General features: G+C 41.6%; 1 protein-coding gene across 5 annotated transcripts in view; it reads right to left on the reverse strand.

The window, feature by feature from the left end:
- Positions 1 to 404: 404 nt before the first annotated feature.
- mef2aa (myocyte enhancer factor 2aa) overlaps positions 405 to 16,594 on the reverse strand; it is an 83,660-nt gene continuing 67,470 nt past the window's right edge. For 3 of the 5 annotated variants that reach the window (XM_080762595.1, XM_080762597.1, XM_080762596.1), the window contains exons 7-11: positions 11,006 to 11,190; positions 8,129 to 8,152; positions 5,980 to 6,100; positions 5,002 to 5,125; positions 405 to 4,395 (exon numbers count right to left, since the gene is read on the reverse strand). In XM_080762595.1, the coding sequence (XP_080618721.1) occupies positions 4,026 to 4,395; positions 5,002 to 5,125; positions 5,980 to 6,100; positions 8,129 to 8,152; positions 11,006 to 11,190 (824 nt within the window). In that variant the 3' untranslated portion in view covers positions 405 to 4,025. The remainder of the gene's footprint in view (positions 4,396 to 5,001; positions 5,126 to 5,979; positions 6,101 to 8,128; positions 8,153 to 11,005; positions 11,191 to 16,594) is intronic. The other 2 variants (XM_080762598.1, XM_080762599.1) reach the window with 1 other exon arrangement.

The raw sequence follows: 16,594 nt of genomic DNA on the forward strand, positions 1-16,594 counted from the left end.
TTACAATTACTCACATCATTAGAAAACTGATGCAATTCTGATTTAAAAGTAGTGTGTGTATTTGTTTTGATACATCACTTACCCTACATTTAAGATAGTGGACAAAATAATCATGATATCATGCATTATTATTGTTTAAGCCTAGGCCTATGCGATTGATGAAAGTCGATCACTTTTTGTCCTAATACTAACATAAAGGGACATTGAGTTCAGATTGAGCATACATTGAGGTGTTTAATAAAGTTGACAGTCTCTGTTGTTTAGGACTTCACAGGAGGACAAATTCTACATAAGAGTTGTTCACTTCAATTTATACAGAATAAGCAAGATAACCTAAATTACACATTAAAAGCCAATATTTGTACTTTTGTGAATGTAGAATACAAATTTTGTACAACAATATCTAGCATAGTATGTTAATTGTTTAATAAAAAGTTCACTAGAATATTTATTGTACGATGAAGATAAAACAACACATTCAAGGGAAATAAAATGCAGATTAACTTAACTCTCAATTTTTTTTTAAAACAGTTAATTTCAATCTTGGCAACAAAGTCCAGCTTGTGCCGCCAAACGGTCCGAGCGCTCAAACCGAAAACAGCTTCTTAAGCTATGTGATCTATCAACAACAAACATTTATTACCAAACACATATAGTTCTGTTTTATAAAAGCCATGAAGCAAAGCAGTGTACTCTTGCACAGCAAAGTGAAGAAAGTTCTCTACAAAGTTTTGTTGAATACCCTTTCCTTTCACATTCATCAGTTGTGCACTTTTTTTTTGGACATTATACATAAACCAAAATGAGCATGTGTATCACGTTGCATTCCCTATACCCTTTCTTGTGTGAATGTTGCCTGAGGAGAGGCAGGACAGGTTGAGTTTGCTTGATCTCTGCATTGCCTTGTAATGTTTTTTCCTTTATTTTTTTAACTGAGTGAAAATAGTGGTGTAGTTTTTCTTTGGGATAAGGCATTTCCTAACTGTGCATATAAATCGAGAAACTACAAAAATTCCCTGATATGTCATTAAGTGCTAAAGTGTGTGCACAATTGTGAGGTGAAGCTGTTAAAACAGATCGTTTTTGTCATTATGTATTATTGCTCTTTCGTCCAAGGAAAAACAAAAACAAATGTTGCTGTGTTGATTTGGAATAAGTTATGCAAGATACAACCATAATTTGTCATGTTCTCGCAATGTTCTCAAGACATTTCTGTTGACCACTAAATGTGAAAATGAGAGTGCCTCAATTTATCAATTTTTTTTTTTGTTGTTATCATTTTTTGTTGTTTTTTAATAGTTTAATTTAATAGGCTGTGCAACTTGCAATCCAGCATCCACTGGCTGTGGCACTTAGGATACACAGTCAAGTCTACGGTGTTACTTTAACCCAGAGAGTGTAGCACGTAAGCCAGAGTCTTTTGCATACCTCTCAGCTCAGGGACAGGCCCGGTACATTGGTAGAGCAGATGTTTCAAGATAAACCAAATGGACCACACCCTCCACGATAAATTAACACTGAATATTTGACTGTGTAAGAGGTTAACAGTCTACTTCCCTCATCTGCATCATCTTTCAAGTGCTCTGTGAATTAAATGTGACCCTCAATGACATCTTACTCTGGACCTGCGATTTGTGAGGGTGGCATTTGGGCGAAGTACAATATGAGTTTACAGTAACTGCATAGATCATTATAGGCTTATATTGTCAACTGTTATGGATGTCAATGAAGGGGCTTAGAAAACAAGCTCTGGCATCAGAGACATACAAGATAGGGCATGGAGAATGCATAGTGATACTCCTCTCATATAGCAAACTTCTCATAAAAATGTGTGCAATCCAGCAGTGATATCAAGTCAATGGCATTGCATTGTTCTTTTGTGATTTTGCTGCTGAATTCTTTGATTCCATGAGGATGGAATATAGAATACAAGATCAGAGCCCCATCCCCCATAACAGACACTTAGAGGCTCATTTATATTTCGTTGCACGACCATGTCACTCGACAGGAATGACATACTTTCAACAGACAAAAAGCATTGTCAACGATGTAAAAATTAGCCTTAAATGTCTTTGCATGGTCTGCCATGCAAACGAATGCAGTAGCCTGGCCCCTGTCTCATTATACCCTGCCTCTATGGTACATCAATGACCTCAGGTTTCTTTTCAGGATCCTAAGATTCCTTCTTATACTAGTAATGGGACATGGATATAATATATAATATCTGGAGCCATTTAACTCAAAATGTGAGTTTTGTGTATAATCATGACTGATATTTGCATTAAACTGCGGTATTTACAACTTGAGAACACAGGCATGAACAATTCAGAGGACTCAATATAGTAGGATTACGGCTTTCCCTAAACCAATAAAATAACTGTGGAAATGGCTTGTGAGATGGCATGTCTCTCAGCTGAGCTACATATTATAGCAATGTGCTATTCTTCAATGTGGAGGTGGGACCTTGGGATTTCAATGTTGGCAGTGTATTCAGCAGCTGCAAGTTTTAGCAAACACAATAGGTGGGAAGAGACCCTTTTTCCCTAGCCTTGTGGTTATCCTTCACAAAATTAATAATAGTGGAACTTCAACCTAAGCATTGTTACAGTTTTCTTGAGGACAAACAATCACCACTATTAAAGGGAAATTACCCAAACGTACTGTCTGGAATAAAAAAAAAACCTGAAAACAAATAAAAAATATAACATGGACCATAATATTGATGATGCAAATTAGAATAGATTACAGTAAAATTAGCTAAATAGCAATGACCAGTGAATTATCTACTTTTTAAGGGTCTATCCTTGTAAACTTGGCTGTAATCCACAAAAATATACTTTTCTTGAAACCGGTGAGAGTACAATACATACGTTATGTACACACACACCTAGGTGATAATATATTAAAGTCGCTATTTACACAACAAAAGAAAACGTTTGGCTCAAATGTTCAATTATACAAACAGAACAGCAAGTGTTCATGGCTTTAGATATGATTCTGGTTTTACATGACTTTACATTATTTGTGGTAAAGCATAATAATAATAATAATAATAATAATAAAACTATGACGGAAAAAGATGCATTTGAGATAACCGCTAAGAAACCATAGCTACTGTACAAAACAGCACAAAAGAAAACAGCTTTGGCTTATATTATCTGATGAATTGTTGCACACCATGAACATCTTGATTTACTCACCAGTTCAACTGGACAGCTTCTCATTGTCTTAATTGCACATTAGATATCATATTCTTTAAATTATAAAATCAATGTTATGGTATTATTGCAATACATTTTTTCCTATCTTTTTTTTCTCAACCTCCAACAAGATTGTTTCATTTATAAAGCAAAGTAGCTTCTACTGTTGCAAAATGTTTATGATCAAGACTGTAACTCCTGTATAATGCTAAGTATCCCTGTGTTCTCTGTATCTCTGGGCATATTCATTTAATAAATTATTAGAGATTTGTTGAGATAAATCACCTGTATGGTTACAGCACAATTTGAAAAGTGAGTTCTTGCAGTGAACATCATAAGTAGGGATCCTCAGCCAGAAAGCAACACAACTTTCTCTGATTGTTTGTAACTTGCAACCACAACAGCAAAAACAGCAACTACAATTAAGTGTCCGACTAGACCAGTGACTACAATAATCTATAGCCTAATGTTTATTAACTATTTCCATTGAACATCATACTCCTGCAAACATCATCTGATTTGCACCAAGTACCTGACAGCATTGCTTCTGCATATAGTTCAGTCCAGCTACTTGAGTTTTTACTTTTTTCTTTCCTTACTGTATCAGTTTGTGAAAACCTTACTTTATATAATCCTGACGTGTCCTGACACTTCCTATTACGTTTGCCACTCGGTCGTACAAAATGAAACAGAGTTAAATAATAGCATCATAACGATAGTTCTAAGGACGCTTCCTCTCTTGTTTTCTCTCCATGTCTACTCACTCCCTCCCACACTCCCGACGACAGGCTGGTGACTGGAGGCTTTGACCGGGAATCTCTCTCTCTATGTCACCCACGTGTCCATGCGCATGCGCTTGACAGAGGGACTCTCCCTGTCCTCTGAGCCAGCAGGGGGTCTGCCCAGCCCCAGCGGGGAGTGGAAGTCTGGCCGGTGGTCCTCGCGGTCGCTGCCATCGTACGAGCTACAGGAGGAGCTGAGGCTGTCCACGGGTGACCGCCCCAGGTCCTGCCGACTAGACACGTGCTGCTGCTGCTGCTGCTGCTGCTGTTGTTGTTGTTGCTGCTGCTGCTGCTGTGGGAAGCCAGAGGGGGTGACACGCTCCCGTGGTGGCGAGATGGGCTCGGACTTGATATTTATGTTGTGGCTGGTGTTGATGGAGAGGTTGGAGCCCTGAGGTAGGTGACCGCCACCCCTGTGCAGAACAACAGTAGGGAAAGTTAATATTGTCCACGCATAGATGATACTGACAATTACAAAGGACCACTGTTTCTGAGTGGTGATTAGAAAATGTAGCCATGCGATTGGGGCACGGTGGCGCAAGTCGGTAGCGCCATCGCCCCACAGCTAGAAGGTCCTGGGTGGGGTTGGCAAAAGGGCCTTTCTGTGTGGTGTTTGCATGTTCTCCCCGTGTCCGCTAGGGTAGGTACCCTCACAAAAAACATGCAGTGTAATCCTGATCTCTATACTGCCTCCAACTGGCCGTGTTCCTTCCACCCCCCTGTCAGGTGAAAAGAAGCAGCTTGGACTCCTCATGCATAGAATGAAGCATGAGGTCAGTCCGTTGCTCTCCCCAGGACAGGTTGGCAGAGGGAGTGTAGCGCCCAGGATCACATTAGATAACTGACACTGGGTGAAATAAATGGGTTGCAAAAACGGGGGATAAAAATGTGAGCAAAAATAAAAGAAGCCACGCTGAAACAAAGCAAAGTAAGAAGACGAGCTCTAGAGGTGTGCGTATTATTGACTCATGAGGGTTGTGTGCAGAGAGAGTGCTTTTGTTTGGCAGCGTGTTACTCACACCAAAGAACTTAGGGCTGCCTGGCCCAGTTGATGCTGTTGCCATGCCGACATGGATCCTAGAGAGAGCCCAGGAGAGCTGAAGCCCTGCAGGGAAGAGAGCTCTGCGTTGCTCAGGGAGTACTCTGGAAAAGAAAGACAACCACGCAGCAGACGCAGCAGTGAGAATGAGCACTGCACTCCCAATCCAGGTTACAACACCAAACAATCGCCCACTGAGAATGCACCCGCAATCAGGGTCCATGTGGGAACATTTTCCAATATATAGGGAAATAGCAGATCTATAAGCTCACGCCTTAATTGTTACAGTGCGATGTGTTGTACTATGAGGTATTGTACTGTAGATCAGATATTTCCACTATTAATGTTTTTTTTTTTTTAAGTCTAAAGTTATTAAATATGTAATTTCTTTATATATTTAAAGATGGAGTGCCATGATTTTTGTACTTTTTCTGTTTTGTATGTGTCTATGGAGTTAACATTACTCTAATAGACCACAAGGTGTGGTTATAATATTCAAATGTGTCTTCCCTGTGTATTTTTGGTTTCTTCCTGAAAGCTGAAAGCCTTTGAGTCAAAAGGCTGTTAGTGAATGATCCCCTCCCCTTAAAAACTAAATTCTAACACTTTCTGTACACTTTTTTGAAAAAGATCTTCCTCATAGTATAATCATAGTACATGATGATGTTATAAGGGGGGGAAAAGTCATCTTTAAGTTATTTGTCATATCTGCCCTGTGGAACATTTGTTGCACAGGGCAGTTAAGACAAAAAAACGAAATGTAATCATTGATCGTCTGACAATTGTGTGCCAATTAATCATTGAGTTCGGGCAGAATTTGAAAACTCTTGTTAGGTAGAACTACCAAGAGTCACACGGTCAGACTCCCAATCGACCCTGGAGTCACGAGAGGAAAAGATTGAGAGCCGACAGTTTGCAAATAATAATTGAGACAGATTTGCAGGTGCACCGTACTCACCAGCGGGGTTGTAGGCAGTGGGCATGCCTGAGTACATCAATCCTTGGGGGGGTAAGCTTGGGGTGGTGACAGACACGACAGGGGTGGCCAGTGACTGGGAACTGCTTATCCGCTGGGTGTTCTGCCAAAAAGAGAAAAGCACAACACCTCACATCGTCAGCCTAGGACGAAGCAATTTAAGGACATAGCACAAAACTGAAAATGATTTTAAACTTCACCATCCAAAGGTAAAAATCTTTCCTTACTTTTAGGATACCCCGTTTGTTTTGAATACTGGGCCATTGGCCTAATAGTGAAATAACTGTGCAATTATCACTTTAGCCACAAGGTGGCGGTGTAGCTTCAACCATTCCAACTGCATTACTAAACCACTCAGTTTTGACAAAGAACTAGCAATGAAAGGCAAAAATGCTGATGAAAAACAAAACAAAAAAACGATCGAATTAACAGATGTAATCTTGAAAACAATCATGGTATTTTACTAGAACATTAAATTCAGAGATCACTGTAAGAAAAGCAGTTGACGTACGCTTACAACATATATAAGAGATGTGATATACCAAAGTAGCAGAGGCAAGAGGGACTGTTATTTCAATGAAATGTAACAAAATCTTTCAAATCGCCTATGAAGTTCAAACACTTAAATGTTTGGCAACCACATTAAAAGTCCCAGTGTTTTCTACAACACAACAACGTCGCCTATAAACATCGGTGTGTTCAGTACTTGTAGCAAACAAGGGACTGAATACCAAAACAGTTTTACTTGATCATATTAAAACAATGCTACTAATTACGGGGATAATGCCGGACAGGTGGGCGAGGAGTGCAGGAGCATTCTAAAAGTGAGCAAAAGTGCGTGTGTATAGGGAGTGACTGAGATGTACACAATATCTAAAAATAAATAGTTTTCTACTTCAAAGCCTGAAAGCTGTGGAACGTTTGATGCAGAGCATGTACAGTATGTTCAACTTGCGCAACAATGTTGCCAAGAGAATAAAACCTGAGTGTTTGGTGTATAGTGGCCAGCATGCTGCCTGCCCCCACATACACACATACAGTACGGTGAAGTCATGCAACAAGACTATAAAGCACTAAGCCAGAAATACACACACACACACGCACGCACGCACGCACGCACGCACGCACGCACGCACGCACGCACACACACACACACACACACACACACACACACACACACACACACACACACACACACACACACACACACACACACACACACTCACACACACACACACACACACACACACACACACACACACACTCATTAAAATCAGACACATTTATTAGTTTACAACAATATGACAAATCCAGATCCCTTTGTCTTCAGTTTGAATGTATGATGTAGCAACCATGTGTGCAGCTGCTGCAGGACTCAACTAGGATCTATTTGATGGCTTCCTTACATTGTTTCAACACTCCAGCCAGATGACTTCACCAAACGCAAGTTTCTCACACGATGACATCATTAAAAATGAAGTCATATCTATATTTTTTATTTTTTTTGTAACTTCTCATGGAAAATAAAACGTAAAACAATAATGATCTATCACTTTAGTCAACCGCCTGTGCATTTCAAAATGTTGTTGTTGTATTTCCTCGTATGTGAATACAATACAATAATAATGCGTTGTATGTTGAAAACCCACCCACACAAGCACACATCACCTCTCCCCTGTTTTTCCCACTCTCTCTTACTCACACACTCGCGCACGCGTGCGCACACACACACACACACACACACACACACACACACACACACACACACACACACACACACACACACACACACACACACACACACACACACACACACACACACACACACACACAGTAATATGACTAACGTGGACGTGTTAGGAATGGATGAGCCAATTAAACAGGCTGAGGCAATTTTCGCAGGCCAAACCCAAAACATGCAGTGACAAACTTAGCTTAACCCCGACATTTCTCTATTTGTTATTACTGGCAACCCTGTGAGAGCCAATCTCGGTCCCAAGCCTTCCTTCGCTCTAGCATGTACGGTGCGATCTACCAGAAGCATGTACAGTAACATGTACGGTGCGATCTACCAGAAGCATGTACAGTAACACGCAATAGCTCTTCGCCCAGGCATTCTCTCGAAACTCACCAATTCCATTTCCTCCTCCTCCGACTGCCCTCGACAGAAGAAAAGAAGAGAGGCAGAGTTATAGAAACGAGGCAGAGCTGTAGTCAGCCGCTCCGTGGTCAAGAGCAGTGGTTCCCACTTTTCAGAGATTAGACGTTTGCCCGGGCCGAGACCCAAACTATTGTGGAAAATAGCAGATCTACAAGTTCACAAAGCGTTGCTTCACGTCGCTTTGTGAGCTTGCAGATCAGCTATTTTCACTGCTTCTTAATTATTATTATTTGTATTTATGGAACTTCTTAGATTTGCTTGTTTGTTTGTTTTAAAATGTATAACATTGGCCTGGGCCGTGGCTCAGCGGTCCAGGCACCTTGGCTGGTAATCCAGTCTGGCAGTGTGCCGCGGGTTCGTCTTCCCCCATCTCTCTCCCCATTTCCTGTCTGTCCCTCCATAAAAAATAGGCGAAAACCACACAAATGTTTATTATTTGTAATTTGTAATAGTAATTATTATTATTATTTTATTTTATTCCCAAAGTCTTCCATGGCAAGGACAACTACATAGCCATAGCCTCTAGCTGCGACCCGGCTATTGTGAAATGGCTTAAAATGTATGTTTGTTTATGCTTGTAGGCTATTTTTGCAATTTTATAGAATTTTGGAAATGTAATTACAGTTATTATTATATATATATATAATTTTGTTTTTTACAATGTTTGAGAATAATGACATGCCCAAAATAGGGATGGCAGGTTGTACTGTAAGTGGTTAAACTGATGAGTGAATTGTAATTGTTAAATATATTGTTTTTTTATTTATTTTTTTATTAGTTTTTTGCTCTCTTTCCCAATTGGCACCTCAGCCCTCCATTGAAAACCATCGCAATAGAAAACAGGTCTCATGCTCTATGGTGAATAGATTCACCATACATACACTATACATTTACAGTACAACATGTCCCTTATAATCATCTTTAAAAACCCCTTTGTCTAATTCGTTAGTGCCAAATTAATGTATATTCTATATTGGCCGATAATGTGACAGTCAAAAATATTACAACATAGACACTAACAAAGTGCGTTCAGTTTGAGATATCGTTTGAGCAGCGTGCACTTTTGGGATGCATTCACCAATGGACCCTTAACACACAACGGGAGGAACAAGCGTCACTGAAGTCAGCTCAATATAGTGAAGTATTAGTCCACTACACAGTGAAATCCTCAATGTTTATCATTTGTAACTCAGAGAGTGTACGAAATTAACCAAATGGATCCTAAACTGACACAGAATTATACAGTGTATTAGTGCCAATTGCCGAATGGGGAAAGCCATGACGTCTCGATGTGGAACACACAACCTCTGATTAAAAAACGTGCTTAACCTCCGACACTACTATGGCCATGTCAGTTTTACCCCCCCTGCCTATTGGTAATAACATGTTCCACACAAGTCTGAAAGTGTCACTGCAAGAAGCTCTTCTTAACCAGTGGAAACTAGGCCGCCGATAAACTTTGTTCATCGGTACGAATGCTGACTGCATAGTTCTCAACATTTCCACCGTCTGCTGCTTACATCCTCCACAGCGCTGCTCTGCTGCAGGGAAACTGGAAGCCCATTTTCCATCTTTCCTGTGCCGTGGGACAGCCTGTGCCTAGGCCAGGGCCGTCTTAATACCCACACTCAATCAATAGCGGCAGGAAGACACGACAAGGGCGACAAGATATTATCTGGCTCACACCCTGGGCCCCTGATTAAGTCTTCATCCCCACTCTGTCACAGTGAGATGTGATTAATTTAATACCATTATGGCCTAATGACAGGCTGTCTGCAGACCTGCCACTGCCTAGCCCCTCTGCAGCCTTCGCTACCCATCTGGAATGCTTGGTTAGTTCTGACAGTGCAGACCCTGCCCCTCTCCGCCTCCTTCTCGGCACCCTGACACGTTTAAAGCCTAATTTGTCCTTTGTTGCACACTGGTCGTGACGTGTCGCGTTGCTATCTTGAAAATCATTTTTTTCCCTTCTCCGGCGAGCAACACTGCCGCGAGACAAAGTATAAATTAGGCTTCAGACTTCCGTCGCGCCGCCATCTCAGCCAACGCGCGCCCAGCCACTTCCACATGCCAGCATGGTAATGCGGGCTTGTGTTTACACCTTGCTGCAGGCTAGCGGAGGCTCAGCGGCGCTAGGAAGCACCCGCGGTAACCCTAGGTATGTTTACCAAACAATCGTTTTCCTGGAGCGGCTCCTGTTGATGACAGCACCAACTACGTACGTGCACTTTAGAGAGACTAAATTTGTTGGCCAATCTCGGAGAATACCCCCCCAACCTACAGTATTTTTTTGCCACAGTGATTTATGTCTACGAGAGCCTAGCATTGCCTCAGGTGCTCAATGTGGTCAGAGCTCTCTGCACCTTAATTATTATAATTAGAGAGGGCCTCTCATTTCGATATGAATAATGGAGTGAGAGTGAAGGCACCTGGGCCGCAGGTTCTTGGCTCGGTCCGCTCAGTCTCATGGAGGTGATCACAGAGGAATGTAGCATGAGAAGAACGCAGCTCATTGCTGATAGGAGCAAATAAGGGCTGCATATAGTGCAAATGAGTCCCACACGGCACACACAAACATACAAGGACCTCAGAGATTTCTGTATCCTTAGGCGCAGAGGGCTGCTACTGTACTCCCTGCCAACCTTAACGGAGGTGGCATGCCACATCGTTGAGATAACATCAGGAACTTGTGTGGGCATAATACTGCCAAAACATTCCTCGTTGCACAAATGTGGGAGAGATCTGGAGATTATACAGCCAAACTCTGCTCTATACCTCGGGGCAAAAGGTACTTAAGAGGTCTCTTCGCTGGTGCGCTGATGTGTACCAGTGTGCTCCTTTACTCACCAGTGGGGGCATCATCCCTTTGCTGGATGGAGGGATAACAACCCTCAGGTCCGGCTTGCGGCCACCCATCCCCATGTTCCCTCCAGGGGGTGGTGGAGACTTGTTGGGCATGACCTTGCCCAGGCCGTTCCCGCTGGGTGTGCCAAGGAGGGCCGGAGAGCCCCTGGGGTTGACATAGCCATTCCCTGCAGAGACACACACAGAAACACAAATACATCACTAAAACTATGGACTGTGACTGACAACATTCACAGTCATCAAGCCAAACCTCCCATTTCTTTCTAGCTTGTTGTGGCACGCAACGTTAAGTGTTTCCAACCCTCTGGGAAAGTTTTAATAGACTTGGATAATTATCTTGCACATTTGCGAAAATAAAATGTCCATTTTAAAATTGATGAGCCTTTCATTTTCACTGTGAATGATTACATCAAAGTCTTCTTTTTTCCATCTTGGGATATGGAGCAATTCGCATACCAAATGTACTGTGACTGCTTTAAGAAATACTTTTGTATACTGTTGCTATTGGCCCTTCTTTTAGGCAGAAACAACAGCGAACAGGCTGCTGGTCAAAGGTGTTCTCCCTTCATTATTCACACCTACAGTTATAGGCCTATATGTAGCTGGTTTTCTTGTTTCCTATGAGGCTGAGTCAGACCCTTGTCTATTCTAGGAAGCCCACACCTCCACACTCACTCCCAAACCATCACTAGAACACTGTAAATGACAGTACGTACTAGCATCACTGACGGTTTCATTAGTTTCAACCACTTTAGCCATATTTTACGGTACTTTGCATTTACAGTGCTTTGCAATCGAATAATACAATTAATTCACCTATAGTGAAAGTGGTTAATAAATACAGTGCTCTGTCTAAGTTTAAATCATTATGGAATTGGCAAAGAATGTGGGTTACCCTCTCCATGTCTTTATGCTACTGAAATATTGGCCCATTCACATTAAACAGATACCACAATAACATGGTAGTATTTTTACACCGTTTATGAGTAATTTATCTGGTTCATATCTGTGTATGAACAGATATAGTTGATCCAGTTAATTGGGACATCCTGTACTGTGTCTATATTTAAAGATAAAGATAAAGAAAACTTTATTGTCCATTAAATTGACTTTTAACACTATCTTTTTACACTATTAGTCAGTCGTAGTAACAGTAGTTGCGACCGAAGGTCGCAGTTAACTATGGAATCGTGCATTTTCCATCAGTCAGTGTAACTCAAAATCCCCATACATGGGGAAAGCCCCCATATATTTTGCCCAGGTCTCGTGACATCACGTGTCATAGTATATGCGACCTGCTGTCGCAATTAAGCCCATATATGGAGATCCCTGATGTCATCAATATTAGTATATGGATATATGTCAGAACCTGTTCTGACATATATCCATATACTAATATCTTCGATGTCTCCCTTTTGACTGATACTTGTCCATTTAAACTCTAGACGGGCCTGCCCAAAGTTATTTGTGCAGCCGTGCCCGGCAGCCGGCGAAAACTAGAGTTCTCAACAGGCCCAAACCTCATCAAACCCTGTACACTCAAGACACTGCCCCTGCTGCCACCCTTAGATCTCCATATATGGAGCTGACCTGTTCTGACATTCCATATGTTGATCTGACCTCATCAAACCCTGTACACTCAAGATATGCTCCATGCTCCAGGTCGCTTCTCGCCCACAGGCGTCTTACTGGTAATATACCAATACAAGGGATTCTGGAACCGATTATTATTCTTGATCTCATTCTGTGATTAAAAAAAGAAAATAATTGTCCATTCTTTACACAAATAATTTCTACCTGTCATCTCCATAGCTGAATGCAGTTTGGACAATCTCGAGTCATTTGAACGCTTCCTGTTTTGTTAAAACACAAACATTTTATTTTCCAATTTCCCGAAATGTAATGTACATGTGTACACGTGTCCGTACAAAACCGAACTACTGCATGTCTGTGGAAACAAGCGCAAGTTACGAAACATTGAAGTACTGTAATAATGAAATAATGGTAAGTAAGTAAATAAACACGGTGAACCTTAGGTTCCAGCTAGTTTGAACATTGAAATTACAGGCAGTAAAATGTGTTGAAATGATGAAAATGAGGTGTTGGGGAGGGGGATCAATGCTATCTAGCATTCCATCAACAGATCAGTGACACTTCAACAAGTAGCTGACTCCTCCATTGTGTTCCATGTGTCCCAGTGAAACACAAGCTGTCTGCAAAAAGAGTAGAGCCTCGCTTATGAACATAATGGAACAATAACCCCTCTAACTACAGATAAGAGCCCCAACAATGCACAGTCAAATAAACAGTTATGAGGCCTACAATAGTATCTCACAGCTGAATCAACAGTATACGCAAGCCACTATCGCCCTCAGCAGTAGCTTTGATCACACGGCAGACACGGCTGCTGAAAAACACAACATTTACAGAATTAGCCCAGTAAATGTCCAAGACCCTAAAAATAGCACATTGCATTAAAGGCATCCAAGATTAGTCATTCAGTGGGAATGATGTATTTTATTTATTTTAATTCAATTCTGTAGCATGGTTTAGCTAAGATGTGCCATGTCTGGCCTTGCCAGTTAGCCTGTTCTCTTTATATACACTGTACACGCCAGAGATGACAGCAACAGTACATTTCTATGTGTGGGCATGGGTGACAGTTGAGGCCATATGGCAGGTGTCAGACGAGCGAGGAAGACGTACCGCACTCTGTTTTACTGTAGACAGTGCAGCAGAAGCAGCCGCACAGCTTTCTGATTACAATCAGGCTATGATTTCACAGCACCACAGTTTTGTCCAACCATTAAAATCTGCTGTTGCAATGATGTGAATGCACAGGCATCTGATTCTACTCAACCCTAGCGTCCCTATTCTGGGCATGGCATAATAGGTGAACATTTAGCAAAAATAGACAAATGCATTCAGAGAAGATTTGGCATGAATAGGCAAACATTTCGTGAAAACGGACCATCTATCTACAAGCAAACATTTTGTAGCAACATGACACGTTGTGAGCTTGAAAAACGGCTAAAGTATTTCCACTATTTGAGGTACAACAACATGTACAGGGTTTGAGTGATTGAGAAGATCCACTCTTATTGACCCACATTTTGTGTAGAACTGTACCAATACAGTGGCAATGCATTTGACTGTACCACTACCTTCATAGTAAGCACCAGACAAACACATTTATACAAGATTAATCCCAGAGGTTTGTGACGATGAAAAAGAAACAAGCATTTCTTAAGCCTGAGTATAATTACTAAAATGAGCACATGACTGAAGGAACATTTTGGACCACAGAGTTCATTTTGATCCAAGGGAACACCCACATGTTCAGCGCCTAGCGTTTATAGCAGGGTCGTTTCTATGGGTTTGTTGTTGTACAGTACGTGTGTCTGTTGTGTCTGCCCTTGTTCCATATTCAGACATCTCTAGCCGATTGGCTGTGATGTTAAATCCTCTCTGGATGAACACAGAGCATGTACAAGGCTATTTGGGTTCCATGTTTGGGTAAATAAATAGATTCATTGTCCTAAATAATTAACAGGGCTTGTGGAGCAGCTTTACATAAGGGCCTGTCATTACAACTCCCACATTCAGTTTCAAGTCAAGGGGGGAAAAACAAGTGTGACTAAATCGTTCTTTCACTAGTATTTGCTGTGTAGAGAGGGTGAATCTGGTCTGCCTGTCGCTAGGCAAACATCCCAGGAGTGCCCAAGTTTGGGCAAGAGAAGAAAATTGGTATGGATGAATGAGATGAGATTTAATTAATCTGAATTGAGGGTCTTTAAAAGAGGGAAAAATATTTTAACAATAGAGTGCGTGGGTGGGACAGTACCTCCATGTACTGCCAACAGAACTACACTATTTTCCTCCCTAAATAGTGTCTGAGTGTGCGAGATGGTTCTATAATGTTCAAATACATGTCTCACACTGACAATACAAACAATTTCACGAGGGCCGAGTAGGTTAGCCTATATATATCTATATTATATATATTTAAAAATATATATATTTTGAAAGCAAAATGTTCTTTAGGCAGACCTGTGGAGCCTGTGTTAAAATGATTGACATACATTAGTGACTGAATCATTTTACAGCCACCCAAACCTGCTTTGTAATTGCTGTTCACGAGCTTGTAACTCTCCAATATTAATGAACAGATCTGTGCAGTTTGCAGGCATATTGCATAACAGAGAGCCCTCTTTCTTGCATCCCTCACGTTTTTTTTCTTCCTGACAAAGTCTTATTCTCAATGCTCACCGGGGGAAGAGAAGTGTTTGAAATCAAGTGCAACTGCATGAGCGAGTGGTTGCTTGAGTAAAGACACATCGAACGTGCTGTACCATCACAGAACAGCACATTGGCTCACTGTACAGTATAGGGAGCTGTCTTTATTTCATCATTCTCCTGGAGGGACTGCATTAACTTTAGAACCACCAAGACAAGAGCCAAAACAGATGGTTCGTTTCATTGTTTCAAAAATAAAGAAATTAATAAATCACAGAGATTCACTCCAATGCTGGTCATGTGTTGACGCACAGGCCAAGCAATATTCCACACAAGTCTTCCAGAAACCCAAAACATTCTTACTGTCAACTACAGTACCAATCACAAAGATGACAGAATGGGTTGGGGCGGGTGGGGGTCGCCCAGAAAAACAGTAGAAAAAAAGACACAGTAGAGAAATTGGTTCAGCCTTCTACCTGGCTTTGTGTTCTTTCCACTGGGGAAAACAACAAGACAACGAGCCTCATTTACATGTTGTTGACGTGTTTTCTGCCTGTCTATCATGTTGAAATCAGAGGCTCTCTCTCACACAGTTAAAGTTGGAGTGTTACTTTTACTCTGGAAGTGTAAAAACGGCTGTGTGAAGTTTCAACTGTGCAGCTCTACTATTCTCAGGGTATTATAAATAGTGAATCATAGGTTCATTCATTGCTATTTGTATGGGCTCTTTTCAAATGGTGACACCAACCAGCCCAAGAGAAGGGAGAGCACCACACAGCCCGGGGCGCACGATTCCATCTGGGTGCTGCTTTGAAAGGTCTCTCCTCTGGCCATAGCTTTTAACGCGTGAAAAATCACTGCTATGTCAGGAATGGTCATCTGACAGCAGGACAGGAGCGCTTTCTGCTCCCCACGGTCTCCGCTGTTCGACACTGTTTGGTACAAACAACAGCTGCAGCACCATGCTCCAATCCCCCCCCCCTGGCAGAGGATCCCAGCTCTACCCCCTTCGTACCATACCACACCCCGAACTTCAAACTTACTAGGGTGCTCAGCGCAGAATGCTGCCTGTAAACCCGCCCGAGGCTGTCCCCCGAGTCGCGCCCCGACATAGCTGCCAATCAAAGCCTCGTGATACTGTAATGTAATCCCTTAAAGTATACCACAGTGATCTTCCATTACTTTACATGTACTCAAGTGTGTGTCTAATATAGAATTAATTACAATTTAATAATGACTAACGCTATAATAATACGTGTATGGGCTCTGTGACAAGGAAAGAGTTAAAGTCCACCTGCCTCTGTCTCTCACACGTTGCATGGCAGCCATGACATG

This window comes from Protomyctophum bolini (assembly GCF_963924005.1).
Source record: "Protomyctophum bolini genome assembly, chromosome: 4".
NCBI lineage: Eukaryota > Metazoa > Chordata > Actinopteri > Myctophiformes > Myctophidae > Protomyctophum > Protomyctophum bolini.